Source organism: Crinia signifera, chromosome 9 (assembly GCF_055691185.1).
Source record: "Crinia signifera chromosome 9, ASM5569118v1, whole genome shotgun sequence".
NCBI lineage: Eukaryota > Metazoa > Chordata > Amphibia > Anura > Myobatrachidae > Crinia > Crinia signifera.
Window position 1 is genome coordinate 157,449,185 of NC_139225.1, and position 18,963 is coordinate 157,468,147.

At 47.0% G+C, this 18,963-nt stretch overlaps 1 protein-coding gene across 1 annotated transcript in view; it reads left to right on the forward strand.

The window, feature by feature from the left end:
* Nucleotides 1–18,963, forward strand: part of TNMD (tenomodulin) — a 113,400-nt gene that overhangs the window by 21,192 nt on the left and 73,245 nt on the right. The window contains exons 3-4 of the mRNA XM_083160666.1: nt 10,515–10,566; nt 10,652–10,789. Coding sequence (XP_083016792.1) covers nt 10,525–10,566; nt 10,652–10,789 — 180 coding nt within the window. The 5' untranslated portion in view covers nt 10,515–10,524. The remainder of the gene's footprint in view (nt 1–10,514; nt 10,567–10,651; nt 10,790–18,963) is intronic.

An 18,963-nucleotide genomic window follows, 5' to 3' on the forward strand; every position in this document is an offset into this window, starting at 1 on the left:
GCAGAATATAACCAATAAACAGTATAATAACGCCAAAGACCAGCAAATATAACCAATGACCAGTTGGATAGGCTCAGAGACCTGCATAATATAACCAATGACCAGTATAAAACACCCAGTGGAGCCACATGACTTACCATCTGCGGAGACCAATTGCCCCAACAATAATGTCTGTGTAGTAATAAGTCTCTGGCTCCTGTACCAATAACCTGGGATGGGATCAGATCAGGATCTTTTTATCTATTTAGCACTTTCTAGAAGATAATAGAATGAATCTGATTGATTGCCCACAGCAACATCCCCTCTTCATTAGAACTCTCACCTTAGTAAGTAAACCCTACAGGTGGGGCAGAAGGGTGAAATCTCCCAGTGTACAGGAGGGAGCGCAGCAGGGTGGCTCCTGTGCTTCCGTTCTCTCCCACCAGCCAGTCACAAAGCCAACAAGGAAGCAGAGTGTCAGATCACAAGCCAAGCACCCACTATATACTGTATCTGCAGGCACCCAGCCTTTGCCCCCACACACCTATAGCTGTAGCTAGGGTAGGTGAGTGCAGGGTGCGCTGCTGTTATAGGGCCTGGACCGCCCCTAATGACCAGCTGTCCCCCTGCACCCAGCTACTCTGCTCTTGGTTAGGAGACATGGCCTCATCTTCTTCCATCATCGTTGAGTGATAATGAATAGATGGTGCTGACCATACCTAGAGGGCGGTGGGGTGCATATACTGTGGTCTCCCTAATCCTAATAAGTGGTACATTCAAGGACTCACAAATAAATCAGCCTATAAAAACGGATGCAGTCAAACTAGGGATGGTCATTGGTCCCATCAACGATGGTTGTCATCAAACGCGATAATGCAGTCATCGATGGTAGCATGCTATGTTTTGCCAGTGATAGGGGAAAACCAGATGGTTTCCGTCTCTCAAAGTCAAGCATAAACCAATAGTTTTTTTTTTTCTCCCAAGGCGCCAGGACACGGCGCATAGACCCGCCCCTATGTATTGATTGGCCTACAGTCCAAATAGTCAAAGGCGGAGCGATGACAGCAGCATTGCTGTAGTTACAGAGCCGAATTTCCCATTAGGCACATGTTTGGGGGTGGCACTTGGATGCCTGTGATAGTACTGTCAGTCCAAAATGTACCAATAACTGCAAAATATCCACTGTACTGTACTATATTCCATCTTAAATAGAGTGTAAATGGATAGGACATGCAGATACTGCCCCTATAAACTGTCCTACTTAGTAAACATTATTGTTGGGCCTAGGGGCGCCCTCATCCCTAAATCCGCCCCTGGGTAGTTAACAAGGACCTCCCTCGTCCGAACATGGTAGAGCAGTGGGTCGTTAACAACATCAAGAGTGCACATTAGAAGATAAAGTAAAAGATATCTCTCACTTTATCTTCTAGTGTGTATGGGGCTTTCAACTACAAACCAATAGACTTCTAATTGTCATTTTTCAAACAGCTGGCTGATCTGCACTTTATCTCTCTCCATTTTATCACTCTCCAAGGCTTAGTACATCGCCCCCAAGTAGAAAAAGAAACAAACTTTGGGGGTGATTCAGTCCCGTTCATTGCCTGGCCGATTGTTGGGGTTTTTTACGTGCGCGAATGTGCAGACCCCCGGAGCGAACGTTTCAGACTAGCCTGGGCGTTCGATGCCTAGCGAACCATGTATGAATCAGGCCCTTAGTTTCACAGCCAACTGTTGAGAGCTTAGTGACATACAGTAGGATACATTTAGTTATCACTGTTCTGTAACCGGCAGGAAAACAGCTCATAAATCTCATTCCACATATTGAAACAATCGCTGCTGCTTTGTGAATGAGGTCGGAGCGTAGAGTCTGCTGCCAGCCTTTCCCAGCCCCAGCCCCGAGCCAGCGACATTCTCCTGCACAGCACTGGGGGCCCCGGGATAATACGCATTTTCTTCATTAGCAGGGACAATGCCTCGGAGAGACCCAGCTGGTCTGTATTAAAAGATACCTGAACATATCAGCTATTTATTCTGTATCAGAACAGCACAAAAAAATAAAACAGCGAGACTACGATGTCTGGAATTGATATTACAAAAGCCACGACGGTAGCAATGGGAGCTGAGTGGTCCCGCAGGTTCACAAGATGTGCGGGGGATTATACCTGGCAGATGCTGCCAGAATTAGAAGTATTCCAATCATCTTTATACTGTATTCTTATCGGCCGCCGCTGCAGCGCAAGCTACTAGTTATGTTGTAATTCCGTGGTGCAATCAGACGTCTGTGGCTCATGGACGTGCAGTGGAACGTCTGCAAAGATTTCATGGTTTGGCCGTATCTTCTCCATCCATAAATTATACCTGAAAAAAATCTGCACTAGGACGCACTAGCGGCGTAACTGGAAATTTTGCGCCCTCCTGCCAAAGTTTCTGGTGCCCAGCTGCCATCATGGCCGGATTAAAGCAGGGGCAAAAGGGGTCAGTACCCCTGGTCCCCCCTCTAGCTAGGGGCCCCCTGTGGTTGTGTATTTTTAAATAAATAATTATTATTTTTTTTAAGCTAAAGGTTTTGTGCATGGGGTTGGGGTAGTGCTGCAACTTCACCTATCTGCCAATGTGACAATGATTAACAGTGCGGAGCATCGGGAGCCAAGGCACACTGACTGCACAAGTGTGTAGTGCATTACTGAGAGTTGACTAAGTCCCATGACACTTTGCAGAAGAGGTGAGAGGCTGAGAGGTTTGTGCTGAGCTCTGCTTGGTGTAGCTCATAACATGCTTCTCAGGTCCATGGAGGACAGCAGCAGCAGCCTAGTCATGGGAGGGTTTTTAATCAGAGGCAGCACTGGGAGGTATCCTACTGAGTAAGGTGCAGAGGGACAAACACAGGCTTTTCATATGAGATAGATAGATAGATAGATAGATAGATAGATAGATAGATAGATAGATAGATAGATAGATAGATAGATAGATAGATAGATAGATAGATAGATAATCTCCCCCTGCAGTTACCCATTGACCAAGTTTATACTGCCTTTACTCTGTGTTTTGACAGTGTAATATTATCCCATGCAGTTTGCAACCAGTAATGACAAGTGCAAGGGTGCCCCCCTGTCTAATGTGCCCCAGGCCCCCCGAAGGCTTAATCTGGCACTGGCCGCCATACTTTTTTTTTTTTATCCTACAGGTGTTTCTTGCTCATTACCAGGGGTTTTCTTGCAGGCCTGCAAGCATTTTGGGATTCTGGGACTTCTGGGTAAAACTACTCCCAAGACAGACACTAGGGGGTATTCAATTCCTGACCAGACGAAAAATCAGCAATAATTTGCAGATTAGTTTACGACAGACTTTTTTGCTTGTTTTTTTAGTCCATTTTCGCCAATACTGTTTCACTTTTTTTTTTTTTTTTGGTGAATCAGGATGGGCAAAAATGGCCACAAATTTGTGAAAATACGTGAATTCACAGCAATTTCACTGATCCCCGTGTTTTTTTCTGATGAGGGATATTTTCAGAAGATTCCAGTGCGGACAGCCAGACCACATGGAATCTGCAGATACTCTTTGCCCTCACTGTGCCGGCTCCCCCAAGCCACCGCTTGGACTGGGGTAGCATTATTACACAGTCCTAGGATGTTCCTACTTTAATAAGGAGTTGCTGTCATTTTGGTAGAAAAGACAACTCCTCGGCATATCACTTGCTGACAACACCAGAGTGCGGACAATAGGTCTTTTTGTACTGCATATAAGTCACATTCAGTTGATTAGTGATGGCGGAGTATATAGTGGATCAGAGAATCTGTCAGTGGGCATCTGTGTATTATGAAGCAACTCTCTGACCTCACAGCCTAACCCTAACCCCCCACTCTTCCAAGTGTCTAACCCTCCCATCCTGCAGCCAAACACTAAAGGCCCCCATACACTACACGATTTGGGCCCACGATTGGTTTCCACGTTATTACCTAAACTAACCCCCCCCACACACACACACACACATACACACCCCTCCCTGCAGCCTATCTCTAACCACCCAGCATACTTGCGATTGGCTGCCAGCAGTTCTGAGTTTATTGACCCAGGAGGGGATCTGAATCCACAGCCCAAAGAAGAGGTTCTAAGTGTACCACCCGAGGAAGGGGTTCCGATTCCATTGCATAGCCGCTGTCTTTAGCCCCCAAACATATCCAAAGCCTGCAATAAAGCCCCCAAGGTTATCACCAATACCATCAATCTAGGGTAAAACTAATTGTGTAAACATATTGTTGATTGGAATCCGGCTTTAGTGTCATTTCCAGGATCTCTGTTACTGTGCTGCATACCTGCGGTGTACACTTATACCTGTGGTACAGCAGGGGCGTACCCGTGCCACACCTGGTCTACAGGACACTGGAAGCTGCAGGCAACGTTTTACGGCATCATTTTTATTAGTACAATTTTGACCAAATATTTGGAATTCTGTAAGGATCCTCCTACCCCAGAAAGCGTGTTTGGGTGGCGTCCAGTTTCTGGTCTGCATCACGTGACTTAACTATGCCTGCAACACGCAAAAACTGTCCTGGCATGTCCTGGAACGTACATCAGGTATATAAGTACTAGGTGCAAGGGGTCGATGTACTAAACCTTGTAGGGAGATAAATCTGTCCTGATTCAGAACCTGATCACTTTTCCCGCCCTGCGATCAGTTAGCCGTCTCCCTGCCTGAGTGGGATCCCACCCCTGTGTGCGACCGCGACGGCATTGAAGCCATGCTAAGAGGAGGAATTCCTTTAGCAATCGCCATCGATAGGAATTCACCCCCCGATGTGTGAAGCGTCATGTAAGCCAAGAAAACACTGGGGTGCCGCCCAGAAATGCTGGCTGTCAATCAGCCAGCGTGGCTGTACGGAGGGCTCGCGCATGTACACTGCTGACCATGCGCTTGTGCGATCCGCTGTGTATTCGCAGTCCTGCGATCGGCCCCAAAGTGCCAATCAAACAGCTCCGGCCCTTTGTTAAACAAAGCCTATAACATGATAGTTAGAAGCTGATTGGTCACCCGTACCTCCCAACTGTACCCTTTTCCTGCGTCCTGCCCGGGGCCAGCAGTGTCCCGTGGCCAGGGGGGGGGGGGGGGAGTTGCAGTTGGGAGTCCCCGCTGCCACCTGCTGGGCAGCGATGAATATACGCTGTGTGCAGGCAGAAGGGCAGCAGTGGCAAAACAAGATGTGGCCTCGCGGTGTGGGGGCGTGGTCTTCAAATCACGGGCGGGATTCTCTCATCTAAATATGCGATAAAAACCCCGTTATCGAGGTTTTTACTGCATTTGATATGCAGCAAAACACGCAAAGGCTGCTGATACCCCATAGAAGCATATGGGCTTCTTAACGGACCCCCGCCACCTCGTGCCGACCCCCTCCAGTGCAGAGAGGAGGAGGTCACAGGTCCAGAGCTGTGCTGCCCGGACCTGTGACCTCCTCCTCCCTGCACTGAAAATACTCTTCCGGGTGCAGGGAGGAGGAGGAGGAGAACCCGCCCATCCGCAGCAGCAGCAAATTAGCCTGGTAAGGGAGGGAGGGGGAAGCCGCCGGGACCCGCTGCGCATCGCTGGCTCACCACAAAGGACAGCACTTAGCGCAAGAGCTGTCCTTTACCATAATTATCGCACATGTTAGAGCATATGCGATAATTATGTCTGCGGTAGCCGGCGTTGTGCGGTGGACAAGGGCGCAGATGTTTGAGCATATGTGATAATTATGTCTGCGGTAGCCGGCGTTGTGCGGTTGACGGGGGGAAGGGGGGTGCGGATGTTAGGGCATCCTGCCCCACGTCCGTTACCGCGAGGCAGCACCCCAAATTTCAGGCGCGTGGCTGTGCTGTGCGCAAATGTCCAGCTGCAGCAGCATAGTATGTTGGGAGCTGTGCGTTACCTTTCCTCAATGCTTAGTACATAGACCCCCAATGTTATAAAGCACAGTGTTGTTGTTGTCATTTTATGATTCTTTTGTCCCTTACCGGTTATCAATTTAAATACATCAGTCTTAGAAATGATATCGGAGCACATCCCTATGGTAGATGTGTTAATGCGATTACTTTCTCTGTTTCATTATGTGACAGTCTGACGACCACTGGCACATTCCCAAGCCGACAACAATAACGGTGCGTGTACTAGCACTTTACAAAAGCAGAGACGGTGCCAGCTACGATCTTTACCCATTGTCACGTACCCACATATCTGCTCCTGCTTCCGCTGTGGATATTTAACCCCTTGAGTGGTGGGTTTTCCTGAGACAGGACAAGCTTACAATGGCAGGTTTGCTTCAGCTGTTTGCGGGTGCTTGGAGAAGTTTGGGGCTGCTTGGGGGTGCTCAGAAGTGCTCGGGTGTTCAGGCGCTCAGCCGTTCCTCTGTTCGGCCATTCCTGTATTTGGACACCCGAACACACAAACGGCCGAACTCGGCCGAACTTACCCGAGTGGCCTCGATCCCCGGGCGGCAGCGGTGGTGGGGGGAGGAGCAGGGCTGGTGGTGGTGCGCCAGTTGTTCACCGCTGGAGGCACCACTGGTGTAGCTACCCTTTCTTCACAGTGGCATACCTGGAAATTTCTTGGGAGAGCCAGCTCAGCCTTCGGGCATACCACCGAATGGGTTAATATTAGACTTATCCAGCAGTCACAAGGAACTGGGATGTTTACAGGGTTTGCGTGCCAGAAACATATTTGTCATCAGCACAATTCTTGGCAGCATTAATTGGACGCACCTGTCCTGGAGAACAGCCGCTTCTGTATACACGCGTGGCCAGGAGAAGCCGTGTACAGGTGTCTGAGAGCGTGCGAGGGGGCGAGATACACTTATATGGTGTCCATGTCGATGTAGGGCCTCATTCAGAGTTGTACTCAGTTGCAGTCGTCATCTGTCGACCATTTGTGGTCGACCTAGACATTGTCTATCGTCTATACCGTAACCAAATCACCGCAGTCAGTAACCGCAAGTCAGATTGGTGCCTAAATTCAACCCAGTAAAAATATGAATCAGAAGTGTGCGCAGGAGCCAAAATGGGGGTGCCGTTCTTGCCCCCCCCCCCCTTCAACTCGATTGCATCATGGACTACTCTCTCCTCACCCCCCAGGACATAGACTAGGTAGCACAGATGAGCCGTCTATGTCTCAGAGCAAGGGGTGAAGGCGGTAGACTGTGACCAAGCAGAAGGGGGGGGGGGGTCCCAGAGCAACACCCGTGTCGGCTTCTGAGCACGCCTATGGTCTGAATGCGAGTGCAGAATGGGGTGTGCCAGGGGCAGATACTAAACAAACCTTGGAAATTTCTAGAAGTAGCTCTCATTGAGGCGGGGTCTCTTGAGCATGTGGGGTGTGTTAAAGATGCGGGATCCCTCCTCATAGGAGCCTCATTCTGAGTTGTACTCAGTTGCAGCCGTCATCAGGCCGGGTGTAATGAGAGCCGAAAAAGTTGCTCCACCCCAGACGCTAGAATGTCTGGAACTCTGCAAATGTCATTTTGTGCCATTTTTACACTCAATGGACCTAATTTCGGTCCGTTCGTTGTGGGCGTTCGTTCACACGGGGGCCGATGTTTTGTTACTCCTCATTCACATTTCTGCACATGTGCATACACAGGTTGTGTGCACCCACTGTGAATACTTGGATCACTGGGTATATGCACCCAGGACAGTGGGTGGGGGCAGAGAGGGGCGCGGGGCTGACATCAGCGGCGGCCTCCATCTGTCCACAGCCATTGCAGCGCCGAGTCTAGACTTACTCAGCGGCTGTGCACAGGGGAATATCTATTCAACGGTTAGTGATTGCGAATGGATTCCCCCTGTGAACATGACTGTAAATGCATTCACATCCATTCACAGACATGCACATGGGCGGGGATATATTCTGGCGGGGTGGTATTTACCTTAATGCCGGGCTCCGTGGATTCGCAGCCCAGTGATCACACCACACAACACAACCACACCAGCAGTCTATTTCCCCGTACCCCTTCTCAGCCACAGACAGCTCCACAGGTTGGTCGGCCTACCGGGGTCTTCTAGATCTTCTAAATGTCATTTTACTATGTGACCAAGTGTCTTACCGGCCGGACGGTTACATCAGATCTCCCGTCTGTAAGCACGGAACCAAGGCATGCGGTGGGCATCTACCCGTGTATGCACCAGCCAACATGCCCATATTACTGGTTATTAATGTTATTCTGAATAGAAAATGGTTATATTTCTATATATATAATTTATTCCAACGTGCTCAGACAGCAGCAGCGAAACTATGATGAGAACATCAGGACAAAACGCTGAATATATAATAAGTGTGTATGTTTTTCTAAATGAATACATTACAGTGCTGTGGCATGCTTAATGCAAAGCAGGACGGGCGCAGATGCCGCGGCGAGTTCTCCTGGAAGGGTGGAGAGCGAAGGGTTGTATCAGATCCTTTCATCCTGGATCTGCAGCGCTGATTTACTGCAGCGACATGAATGGAAATGAAGGGCATTACGGCCACAGATTACAATCTACACAGTTATAGGATCCAGGTATTATAGTAGCAGCATCTAATCATATAAACCATGTGAATGAAATACAGACGTGTGCTGTAATCCAAGCTTCCGATAGTAAGGTTGTATTATACAAATAGACTTCAGAGTCTCCAGCGAAATCTATGTATCACTAAGCGCAGAGATAGAGCCAGATGCTCCCAAATCGGGTTGGGCTCATTTGGTCTACAGCAAGATGGTCGACAGTTATTAGTTTGACACCATTAGGTCAACATGGTTCTAGGTCGACATGGGAAAAGGTCGACATGGTTCTAGGTCGAAAGGTCATTAGCTCGACAGGTCGTTAGTTCGACAGGTCATAAGTTCGACAATATCTAGGTCAACAGTCAAAAGGTTGACATGGGGTTTTTCACAGTTTTTTTACCTGAATGTCAACAGTCAACATAGACACAGTTTAAAGTGCACCGCATCCCCTCACATCACTCCCTGCGCTCGCTATGCGTCAGGCACGGTGCCTCACTACGCTCGGCACACAATTTTATTCTCCCCCCATGCCCTAGTGGATGGTGGGGCATGAAATACCACCTGTCGGCACATGTAGGCTCAAAAAACTGTGAAAAACCCCATGTCTACCTTTTGACTATCGACCTAGACACCATCGAACTAATGACCTGTCGAATTAACGACCTGTCGAACTAATGACCTTTCGATCTAGAACCATGTCGACCTTTTCCTATATCGACCTAGACCCAATTGTTTCTACAGCCGGAACGTTGCTACCTTCTTCACCATCAGTGGGCACTTGCTACACTTGGTAGCATAGCCAGAGGGAGGATGCAGAGCATACTGTACCCCGAGCCCCCCCCCCCCTATTTCAGGGGGGCCCCCACAGCGACATCACTAGCGCTCCTGCTTCTTGATTAAACAATTTCAGCTGTTTTTATCAATTTTCAAGAAATCTAAAACCAAATTTGAATCCGAACCAAAACACTTGAGGGTGGTTTTGCCAAAACCAAAAAAACAAAGGGGTCCACACACATTTGACGTTTAAATGCCACATGGGTGATGTTGGGATGACCTCCATAGTCAACAGGTGTCAGTATGGTATAGCAACATTGGGATCATGCAGCCACTGCTAGAAGCTATTATATCAAAATAGATCAAATTTGCACTGCTCTGTAGGTTTGATAGCAGCTCAATAAACTTACAAGGGGAAAAAAAATATATATGTGTGTATGTACAAGAAAAAAAATATATGCAAGAAAAAAAAAAGCTAGCGCTCATTATATCACATAGGTCAACAATAAGCACCTTATGGCAGAACTGAATTTTCGTTTGGAGAGGGAGGCATGTAGAGGGCATCCAAGATGGCCGAATATCACTGTGAAGATGAAGCATGCGCTGATGTTAGCATAAGTTCTGGCACAGTATGGTTTGTTGTCCCTGTGTGCGGTCACCCTGTGTGCTGTCACCCTGCGTGCTGTCACCCTGCGTGCTGTCACATATATGTACATCGAATGATTTCTCCAGGGCTCACAAATATAAGTCATTGGTGACTGACTCATATTTGCGGGTTTCTGGTTGAAGACACGGCGGGCGGCTGGGGTCATGTGACATCAGCTGTCTCCCCCTAGCACCCGTGTCATGCCTCCATTTGCATGGGAATGCCCATGAACGCTGGGCGTTCCCATGGGTGACACACTGCCCCAGCCACCAAATGTCGTCCCCCCCCCCCATTCCTTCCCGCACTGCTCCGTGCGACGACAGTGTAAATTCCACCAACCATCAGAACGGGGCTGCATTCGGCTTGGTACAAACTAGAATGACCCCCAGAATGTGTTCAGTGTTATACTTTAGATGAATGTCATGTGCTGTTATAGGTTACTCCTCTAGTTTAAAAAAAAAAAAAAAAAAAAGACTTTACAATGGTAAATTACTAAGTGACTGAGCACATTTCCCCTCCTGTGATTCTGGAGCTCCCACCAGATGACAGTGAATGGTACAATTGCAGCTACTGATTTTACCTTATTTCAGCTTTGCTAACTGCCCCTATAGGTACTACAGTATGAAGAAAGAGGGCATTCTAGAGGAGACCGGACTTCAAGAGGTAAGTCAATGAAGATGATACATACATACATATAAATGAAAAAACTGTTTATAACTTATGTATTGTTTTTATTTTCTTCATAAAGGCAGAATTATCAAAACCCAAAAAGTGGAATTTCAAAAAATGTGCAATTCTAGCGATGACGGTCTGTCTGGTTATGACTGTATCACTTCTTACCCTGTTATTCTTTGCCAAGGATTTCTGGAAACAAATACCAGAAAAGGTAAGAAACAAGTAGTATTATATTTACAGGTGGTATTATTATTATTATTATTATTATTATTATACAATGAGGAATAGCATGGGGTGTATTATTTGTGCGATTGGTAAATATTTGTATTGACATAAAATAAGGCAAGATTTGCTTGTGTATTTTTATTATTATTATTATTATTATTATTATTATTATTATTATTAAAAATGCAAAATAAAAAAACTATAGAGGTACTATATTATGTATATTATATTATGTAAATCAAAATATTTACCAATCACACAAAAATACACCCCATACTATTCCACAATGTATATTATTTTATTGTTGTTGTTGTTATGATGTTTCCAGTTGGTGTTAGTATTGTTATTAATATTATTATTGTTAGTATACATTGTGGAATAGCATGGGGTGTATTATTTGTGTGATTAGTAAATATTTGGATATTTTTTCTACTTTTTTAAATATTAGTATTGTCCTTTATTATTATCATCATCATATAAGGTGCGTGTTATATTACATAATATTATTTGTTCTCATCCTAATGTTAAAATTTTAAAACCATATGAAGGAGAGTTTTTTTTTTTTGTTTTCTGTTTACATTTGGAAATATTTTCCATATTTCATAAACTAATAACTTCCAAAAAAATTTAACTGTCGGAACAATTTAACTGATGCTCATTTTTTCACAACAAAAAGGATGAATACTAAATTCAGATTGTTTTTTATTTTAATATTATGAACAAAGTAATTGAGAAATATGTATTTCCCCATCCCCAAAGTGTCTTGTAAATTATATAGAGGTTTCAAAGCATGAGTAACACTCCAGTAAAAGTAACTATAAAGTTTTATTGCGGAGCAGGGATGGACTTATAAATATCTGCCCTGACGTTGCGCAGACAGTTCAGATTACCCACTGACGGAGCCTGACGAAGTGATTTTCCAGACCTCAGCATTGTCCTGCCAGGGGACTGTGGAAAATGACATTTTTCTGTGCCACGTAGGAATGAGGCCAAACATTCCTGCGCTCATTGCTTGAATTTCACTCGATTTCTTTCCAAAATATTAAAGGTCTAAAATGTGATATTTTGGTTATGCCTAATTTGAAAGATGTGTTATTTACATAGTAATTTTAGCCTTTAAAGGGCCAGTCCATTTGGTGGTCCATTGGTGTGAGGTGGACCAAGTGGTTTCCAAATGCGCTCCTCAAGGCACGCCAATGGTCCAGATTTTAAGTATAGCCATGGCTCGGCACAAATAAGGTACTTATTACAATAAGTCACCTCTGGCCAAGCATGGATACATTTAAAACCTGGACTATTGGGGTGCCTTGAGGACTGTGTTTTGGAACCTCTGACCCAAATCTGAAAATATAATCCCCGTCCTATGTACTATAAATTTCTTACAGTGCGCACATTCCTGCATCCAATGGCTGTGATTTCGGTAGGACAGTCCCAATTGCAAGGATTTGTCCTCCCGCACTGTCTACAAACATCACATGACTTGGAATGGTGGAAATCAATGAATGGTTGCATGGACAGTGGGGAGGTAACGGGAAGCCTACCATTTAGGCACACCCCCATTTTCTGGGACCCCACCTCCATTGTGACACAGCCATGCCTCCATCTCCACAAGATATGTTTCAAATCTAGTCCTCAATTATCCCAAACAGGTCATGTTTACAGGATTTCTTTCTTCAAGTTTACAAGGATGCCAGGGTAATTAATCACCAAACAAAACCTTTGAACTCAATTTTTCATGATTGCATCAATCCTAAAAACCGAGCCTGTTGGAGGCAGAGGTTCTTCAGCAGAGCCGGCCCTAGCCTAAATGACGCCCTAGGCAAGATTTTGGCTGGTGCCCCCTAGCACCGCCACTAGTTCCGCCTCTGACCCTGCTCCCCTTTTCCAGCACCATCAACCCTCATCATAGCAGTCATCATTTTGGTGCTCCGACCCGCAATATTTTAAATATAAACAGTGCACACATTCGGTGCGCAGCCCAAACAGGGGTGTGTTCTTGCTGGGAAGGGGCATGGCCACACAATAGTACCCCCAATTCAAATTAGGCCACACAGTAGCGCAACTTTATTCACATTATATCATGCAATGGTGTCCCTTATTCACGTTACATCACACAGTAATACTACTTTACCTTATATACATTACTCCTCACATTATTCACATTGTACCCTTAGAAATAAATCCTGAGAAAATATTGTATTTTAAGCACCTCCATGGCCACACTGCAACCCAGCACAAAGCAGTGTGTGCTGGGCAGAGGAGAAGAGCTGCAGCTGATGCTGTCACTTAAGGGGAGGGGGCCCAGGGCCACCCACTGTGCCCTTCCATCAGACTTTGGCCTGGGTAATTTGTACCCCCTACCCCTTTCTCTCTGTACCCCAGATAATACCACACAGTAATGCCCCTTACACATGACACACATTATTAATGTCCTTATAACCATAATGCCCCTTACACATTATGCCAACCTTTATTAATGCACTTCATACACATAATGACACACATAATGCCCCTTACACATATGTTGCACATTATTAATGCCCTTATACACATGACACATATAATGCCCCTTACACATATGTTGCACATTATTAATGCATTTATACATGACACACATAATGCCCCTTACACATATGCCGAACACTATTGCACAAGCAACCCACCCGCAGATAGCACTCGCACAGCCGCTAACACTGTGACCTCTGCCTCTGCTTGGATACAGATGTTTCCTCATACATCTTGACTCAATAGGCCATGCAGCTCCTGGCCAGTTCTGCTAACATTGGGTGCCTTTTTTGCTGAAAATTCATCTTATTTGCATTGTTATGACCAGCACACAAGGAGCTTCCAATGATTAAAATGATATGTGGCATGCCTATATTCTGTGTGGGACTGTGGCTGTACCTGCATACGGAATGCTATGTTACAGTGATTTCCATGATTACACTATTTCATATGCAGATACAGCCTCACTCACACACAGAATATAGGCATGCTGCATATCATTTTAATCAGCAGAAGCTGCTGATGCCCCTAGGTATTCCAAATGCCCTAGGCAATTGCCTAGTTTGCCTATGCCTAAGGCCGGCTCTGTTCTTCAGGACCGGAGCCAAGGCTCCCAACACTTACTGCTATCTGTTGAGGATTCCTTTAAGTGAAATGAATGTATTTAAGAATCCTGATCCAAATAATATGGCTACAAATAAAGCATTGGACTCGCCGCCCCATCCGTTTATAAGTGTATTACTATCATGGGGTAGTGCTATGGATAACATTGCATTGGGGTTGGGATCATTTGGTCTACAGCATGATGGTCGTCATTTATTAGGTCGACACCACTAGGTCGACATGGTCTAGGTTGACTTTGGAAAAGGTCGACATGGTCTAGGTTGACTTGGGAAAAGGTCGACATGGGAAAAGGTTGAACGGTCATTAGTTCGACAGGTCATTAGTTCGACAATGTCTATGTCAACAGTCAAAAGTTCGACATGGGGTTTTCACTGTTTTTTTTTACCTGAATGTCAACACAGTCAACATGGACACAGTTTCAAGGGCACCGCTGCACTCGCAATGCATCGGGCACACTATTTTATTCTCCCTCCACGCCCTAGTGGATGGTAGGGCATGAACTACCAGCTGTCGGCACATGTCGGCTCAAAAAACAGTGAAAAACCCCATGTCGACCTTTTGACTGTCGACCTAGACATTGTCGAACTAATGACCTGTCGAACCAATGACCTTTCGACCTAGAACCATGTCAACCTTTTCCTATGTCGACCTAGACCCATGTCGACCGAATGGTGTCGACCTATTGACTGTCGACCATCATGCTTTAGACCAAATGACCGCATCCCATGTATTGTGGTGTTCCTCTTTGGGGTACTTTTCTGTGCAGATACCCACATAACGGGCATGTGTCTGTAGTATTCTGTCATTCTGGCTGAGTAGAATGTAATAGTCGACCCGTCACCATTGGCATGTACATGTATTCAATCTCTCTACGCGCTCTGATAAATCCCCTTCTAAGGACACTCCAGTGACTCCTTTGGTCCAGAAGGACCCCCACGTACAGAGCTGAGCTGTACACACCAGAGATGTGAGACAGGGAAGCCCCCATCCATCACCCTGTGATACAGTGTCCATACAGTAGCATGCAGCCAGATACGGTACATCGGAACGTATGGCTGCTGACCTGCGGGATACATACTGTAGCCTACAGGTCAGGAATGGCTGAAGATCTCCTGTAGTAATCCTGGTCCTTTGGGTTCTGCTGGGTTACTGAAGTCTCTTTCAAAGAATATTTAGTTTTTGTTTTGTTTTTCTATGAGCCATTTATTTCTTTGAACAGATTAATATTTGCCACTATTGGGGGTAAATTTACTAAGATGGGAATTCTATTCCGGATGTTGATCAAAGCAACCAATCAGATTCTACCGTACTTCTTATTTATTTAGCACTTCCTAGAAGATCATACAGATGGGGCTGTTTCATTCATCCGCACAGCGCGCCTTGTCGTCCCGTCTCGGCGCACCATTTGCCAAGATGGGGACGCATGATCACCTCACACATCAGAATGGAAATGGCTCCATCTGTAGATACGACCTAAGTGGTAGCTTTGGACAACATCCCATCTACAATAGAACCGCCATCTTAGTAAATGTACCCCTTAGGTCAGTGGTTCCAAACCTTGTTCCTCGAGTACCCCCAACAGTCAGCGTTCCCTGGGTTACCAGGCAGGTGCACTAATTATTCACTAACACATTTTAAGGGATCCACCGGTGGAGGTAATTATTTCACTTGCGATCCTGTGTGGAGAACTGGAAAACGTGAACTGTTGGGGGTTCTGAGAACCGAGGTTGGGACTTATGATACTGATCGATAGTTAGCGCAAATCGCTCAGCACGCATCGCTGGTTAGACATCTCACACACACATAGCGGTGTGCTGAGTGATCTGTGCTACAGCTACACCGCTGGCTAGACCACTCACACACACATAGCGGTGTGCTGAGTGATCTGTGCTACACCTACATCGCTGGCTAGACCGCTCATACACACATAGCGGTGTGCTGAGTGATCTGTGCTACAGCTACACCGCTGGCTAGACCGCTCATACACACATAGCGGTGTGCTGAGTGATCTGTGCTACACCTACATCGCTGGCTAGACCGCTCATACACACATAGCTGTGTGCTGAGTGATCTGTGCTACAGCTACACCGCTGGCTAGAACGCTCATACACACATAGCGGCGTGCTGAGTGATCTGTGCTACACCTACATCGCTGGCTAGACCGCTCACACACACATAGCGGCGTGCTGAGTGATCTGTGCTACACCTACATCGCTGGCTAGACCGCTCATACACACATAGCGGTGTGCTGAGTGATCTGTGCTACAGCTACACCGCGCTGGCTAGAACGCTCATACACACATAGCGGTGTGCTGAGTGATCTGTGCTACACCTACATCGCTGGCTAGACCGCTCACACACACATAGCGGTGTGCTGAGTGATCTGTGCTACACCTACATCGCTGGCTAGACTGCTCACACACACATAGCGGTGTGCTGAGTGATCTGTGCTACATCTACATCGCTGGCTAGACCACTCACACACACATAGCGGTGTGCTGGGTGATCTGTGCTACATCTACATCGCTGGCTAGACCGCCCATACACACATAGCGGTGTGCTGAGTGATCTGTGCTACATCTACATCGCTGGCTAGACCGCTCACACACACATAGCGGTGTGCTGGGTGATCTGTGCTACATCTACATCGCTGGCTAGACCACTCACACACACATAGCGGTGTGCTGGGTGATCTGTGCTACATCTACATCGCTGGCTAGACCGCCCATACACACATAGCGGTGTGCTGAGTGATCTGTGCTACACCTACATCGCTGGCTAGACCGCTCATACACACATAGCGGTGTGCTGAGTGATCTGTGCTACACCTACATCGCTGGCTAAACTGCTCACACACACATAGCGGTGTGCTGAGTGATCTGTTCTACACCTACATCGCTGGCTAGACCACTCACACACACATAGCGGTGTGCTGAGTGATCTGTGCTACATCTGCATCGCTGGTTAGACCGCTCACACACACATAGCGGTGTGCTGAGTGATCTGTGCTACACCTACATCGCTGGTTAGACATCTCACACACACATAGCGGTGTGCTGAGTGATCTGTGCTACATCTACATCGCTGGCTAGACCGCTCATACACACATAGCGGTGTGCTGAGTGATCTGTGCTACATCTACATCACTGGTTAGACATCTCACACACACATAGCGGTGTGCTGTGTGATCTGTGCTACATCTACATCGCTGGCTAGACCGCTCACACACACATAGCGGTGTGCTGAGTGATCTGTGCTACATCTACATCGCTGGTTAGACATCTCACACACACATAGCGGTGTGCTGAGTGATCTGTGCTACACCTACATCGCTGGCTAGACCGCTCATACACACATAGCGGTGTGCTGAGTGATCTGTGCTACAGCTACAACGCTGGCTAGACCGCTCATACACACATAGCGGTGTGCTGAGTGATCTGTGCTACACCTACATCGCTGGCTAGACCGCTCATACACACATAGCGGTGTGCTGAGTGATCTGTGCTACAGCTACACCGCTGGCTAGAACGCTCATACACAGATAGCGGTGTGCTGAGTGATCTGTGCTACACCTACATCGCTGGCTAGACCGCTCACACACACATAGCGGCGTGCTGAGTGATCTGTGCTACACCTACATCGCTGGCTAAACCGCTCATACACACATAGCGGTGTGCTAAATGATCTGTGCTACAGCTACACCGCTGGCTAGACCGCTCATACACACATAGCGGTGTGCTGAGTGATCTGTGCTACACCTACATCGTTGGCTAGACCGCTCATACACACATAGCGGTGTGCTGAGTGATCTGTGCTACACCTACATCGCTGGTTAGACTGCTCACACAAACATAGCGGTGTGCTGAGTGATCTGTGCTACATCTACATCGCTGGCTAGACCACTCACACACACATAGCGGTGTGCTGGGTGATCTGTGCTACATCTACATCGCTGGCTAGACCGCCCATACACACATAGCGGTGTGCTGAGTGATCTGTGCTACATCTACATCGCTGGCTAGACCGCTCACACACACATAGCGGTGTGCTGGGTGATCTGTGCTACATCTACATCGCTGGCTAGACCACTCACACACACATAGCGGTGTGCTGGGTGATCTGTGCTACATCTACATCGCTGGCTAGACCGCCCATACACACATAGCGTTGTGCTGAGTGATCTCTGCTACACCTACATCGCTGGCTAGACCGCTCATACACACATAGCGGTGTGCTGAGTGATCTGTGCTACACCTACATTGCTGGCTAAACTGCTCACACACACATAGCGGTGTGCTGAGTGATCTGTTCTACACCTACATCGCTGGCTAGACCACTCACACACACATAGCGGTGTGCTGAGTGATCTGTGCTACATCTACATCGCTGGCTAGACCGCTCATACACACATAGCGGTGTGCTGAGTGATCTGTGCTACATCTACATCACTGGTTAGACATCTCACACACATAGCGGTGTGCTGTGTGATCTGTGCTACATTTACATCGCTGGCTAGACTGCTCACACATACATAGCGGTGTGCTGAGTGATCTGTGCTACATCTACATCGCTGGCTAGACCGCTCATACACTCATAGCGGTGTGCTGAGTGATCTGTGCTACATCTACATCGCTGGTTAGATATCTCATAAACACATAGCGGTGTGCTGAGTGATCTGTGCTACACCTACATCGCTGGCTAGACCGCCCATACACACATAGCGGTGTGCTGAGTGATCTGTGCTACACCTACATCGCTGGCTAGACCGCTCATACACACATAGCAGTGTGCTGAGTGATCTGTGCTACACCTACATTGCTGGCTAAACTGCTCACACACACATAGCGGTGTGCTGAGTGATCTGTTCTACACCTACATCGCTGGCTAGACCACTCACACACACATAGCGGTGTGCTGAGTGATCTGTGCTACATCTACATCGCTGGCTAGACCGCTCATACACACATAGCGGTGTGCTGAGTGATCTGTGCTACATCTACATCACTGGTTAGACATCTCACACACATAGCG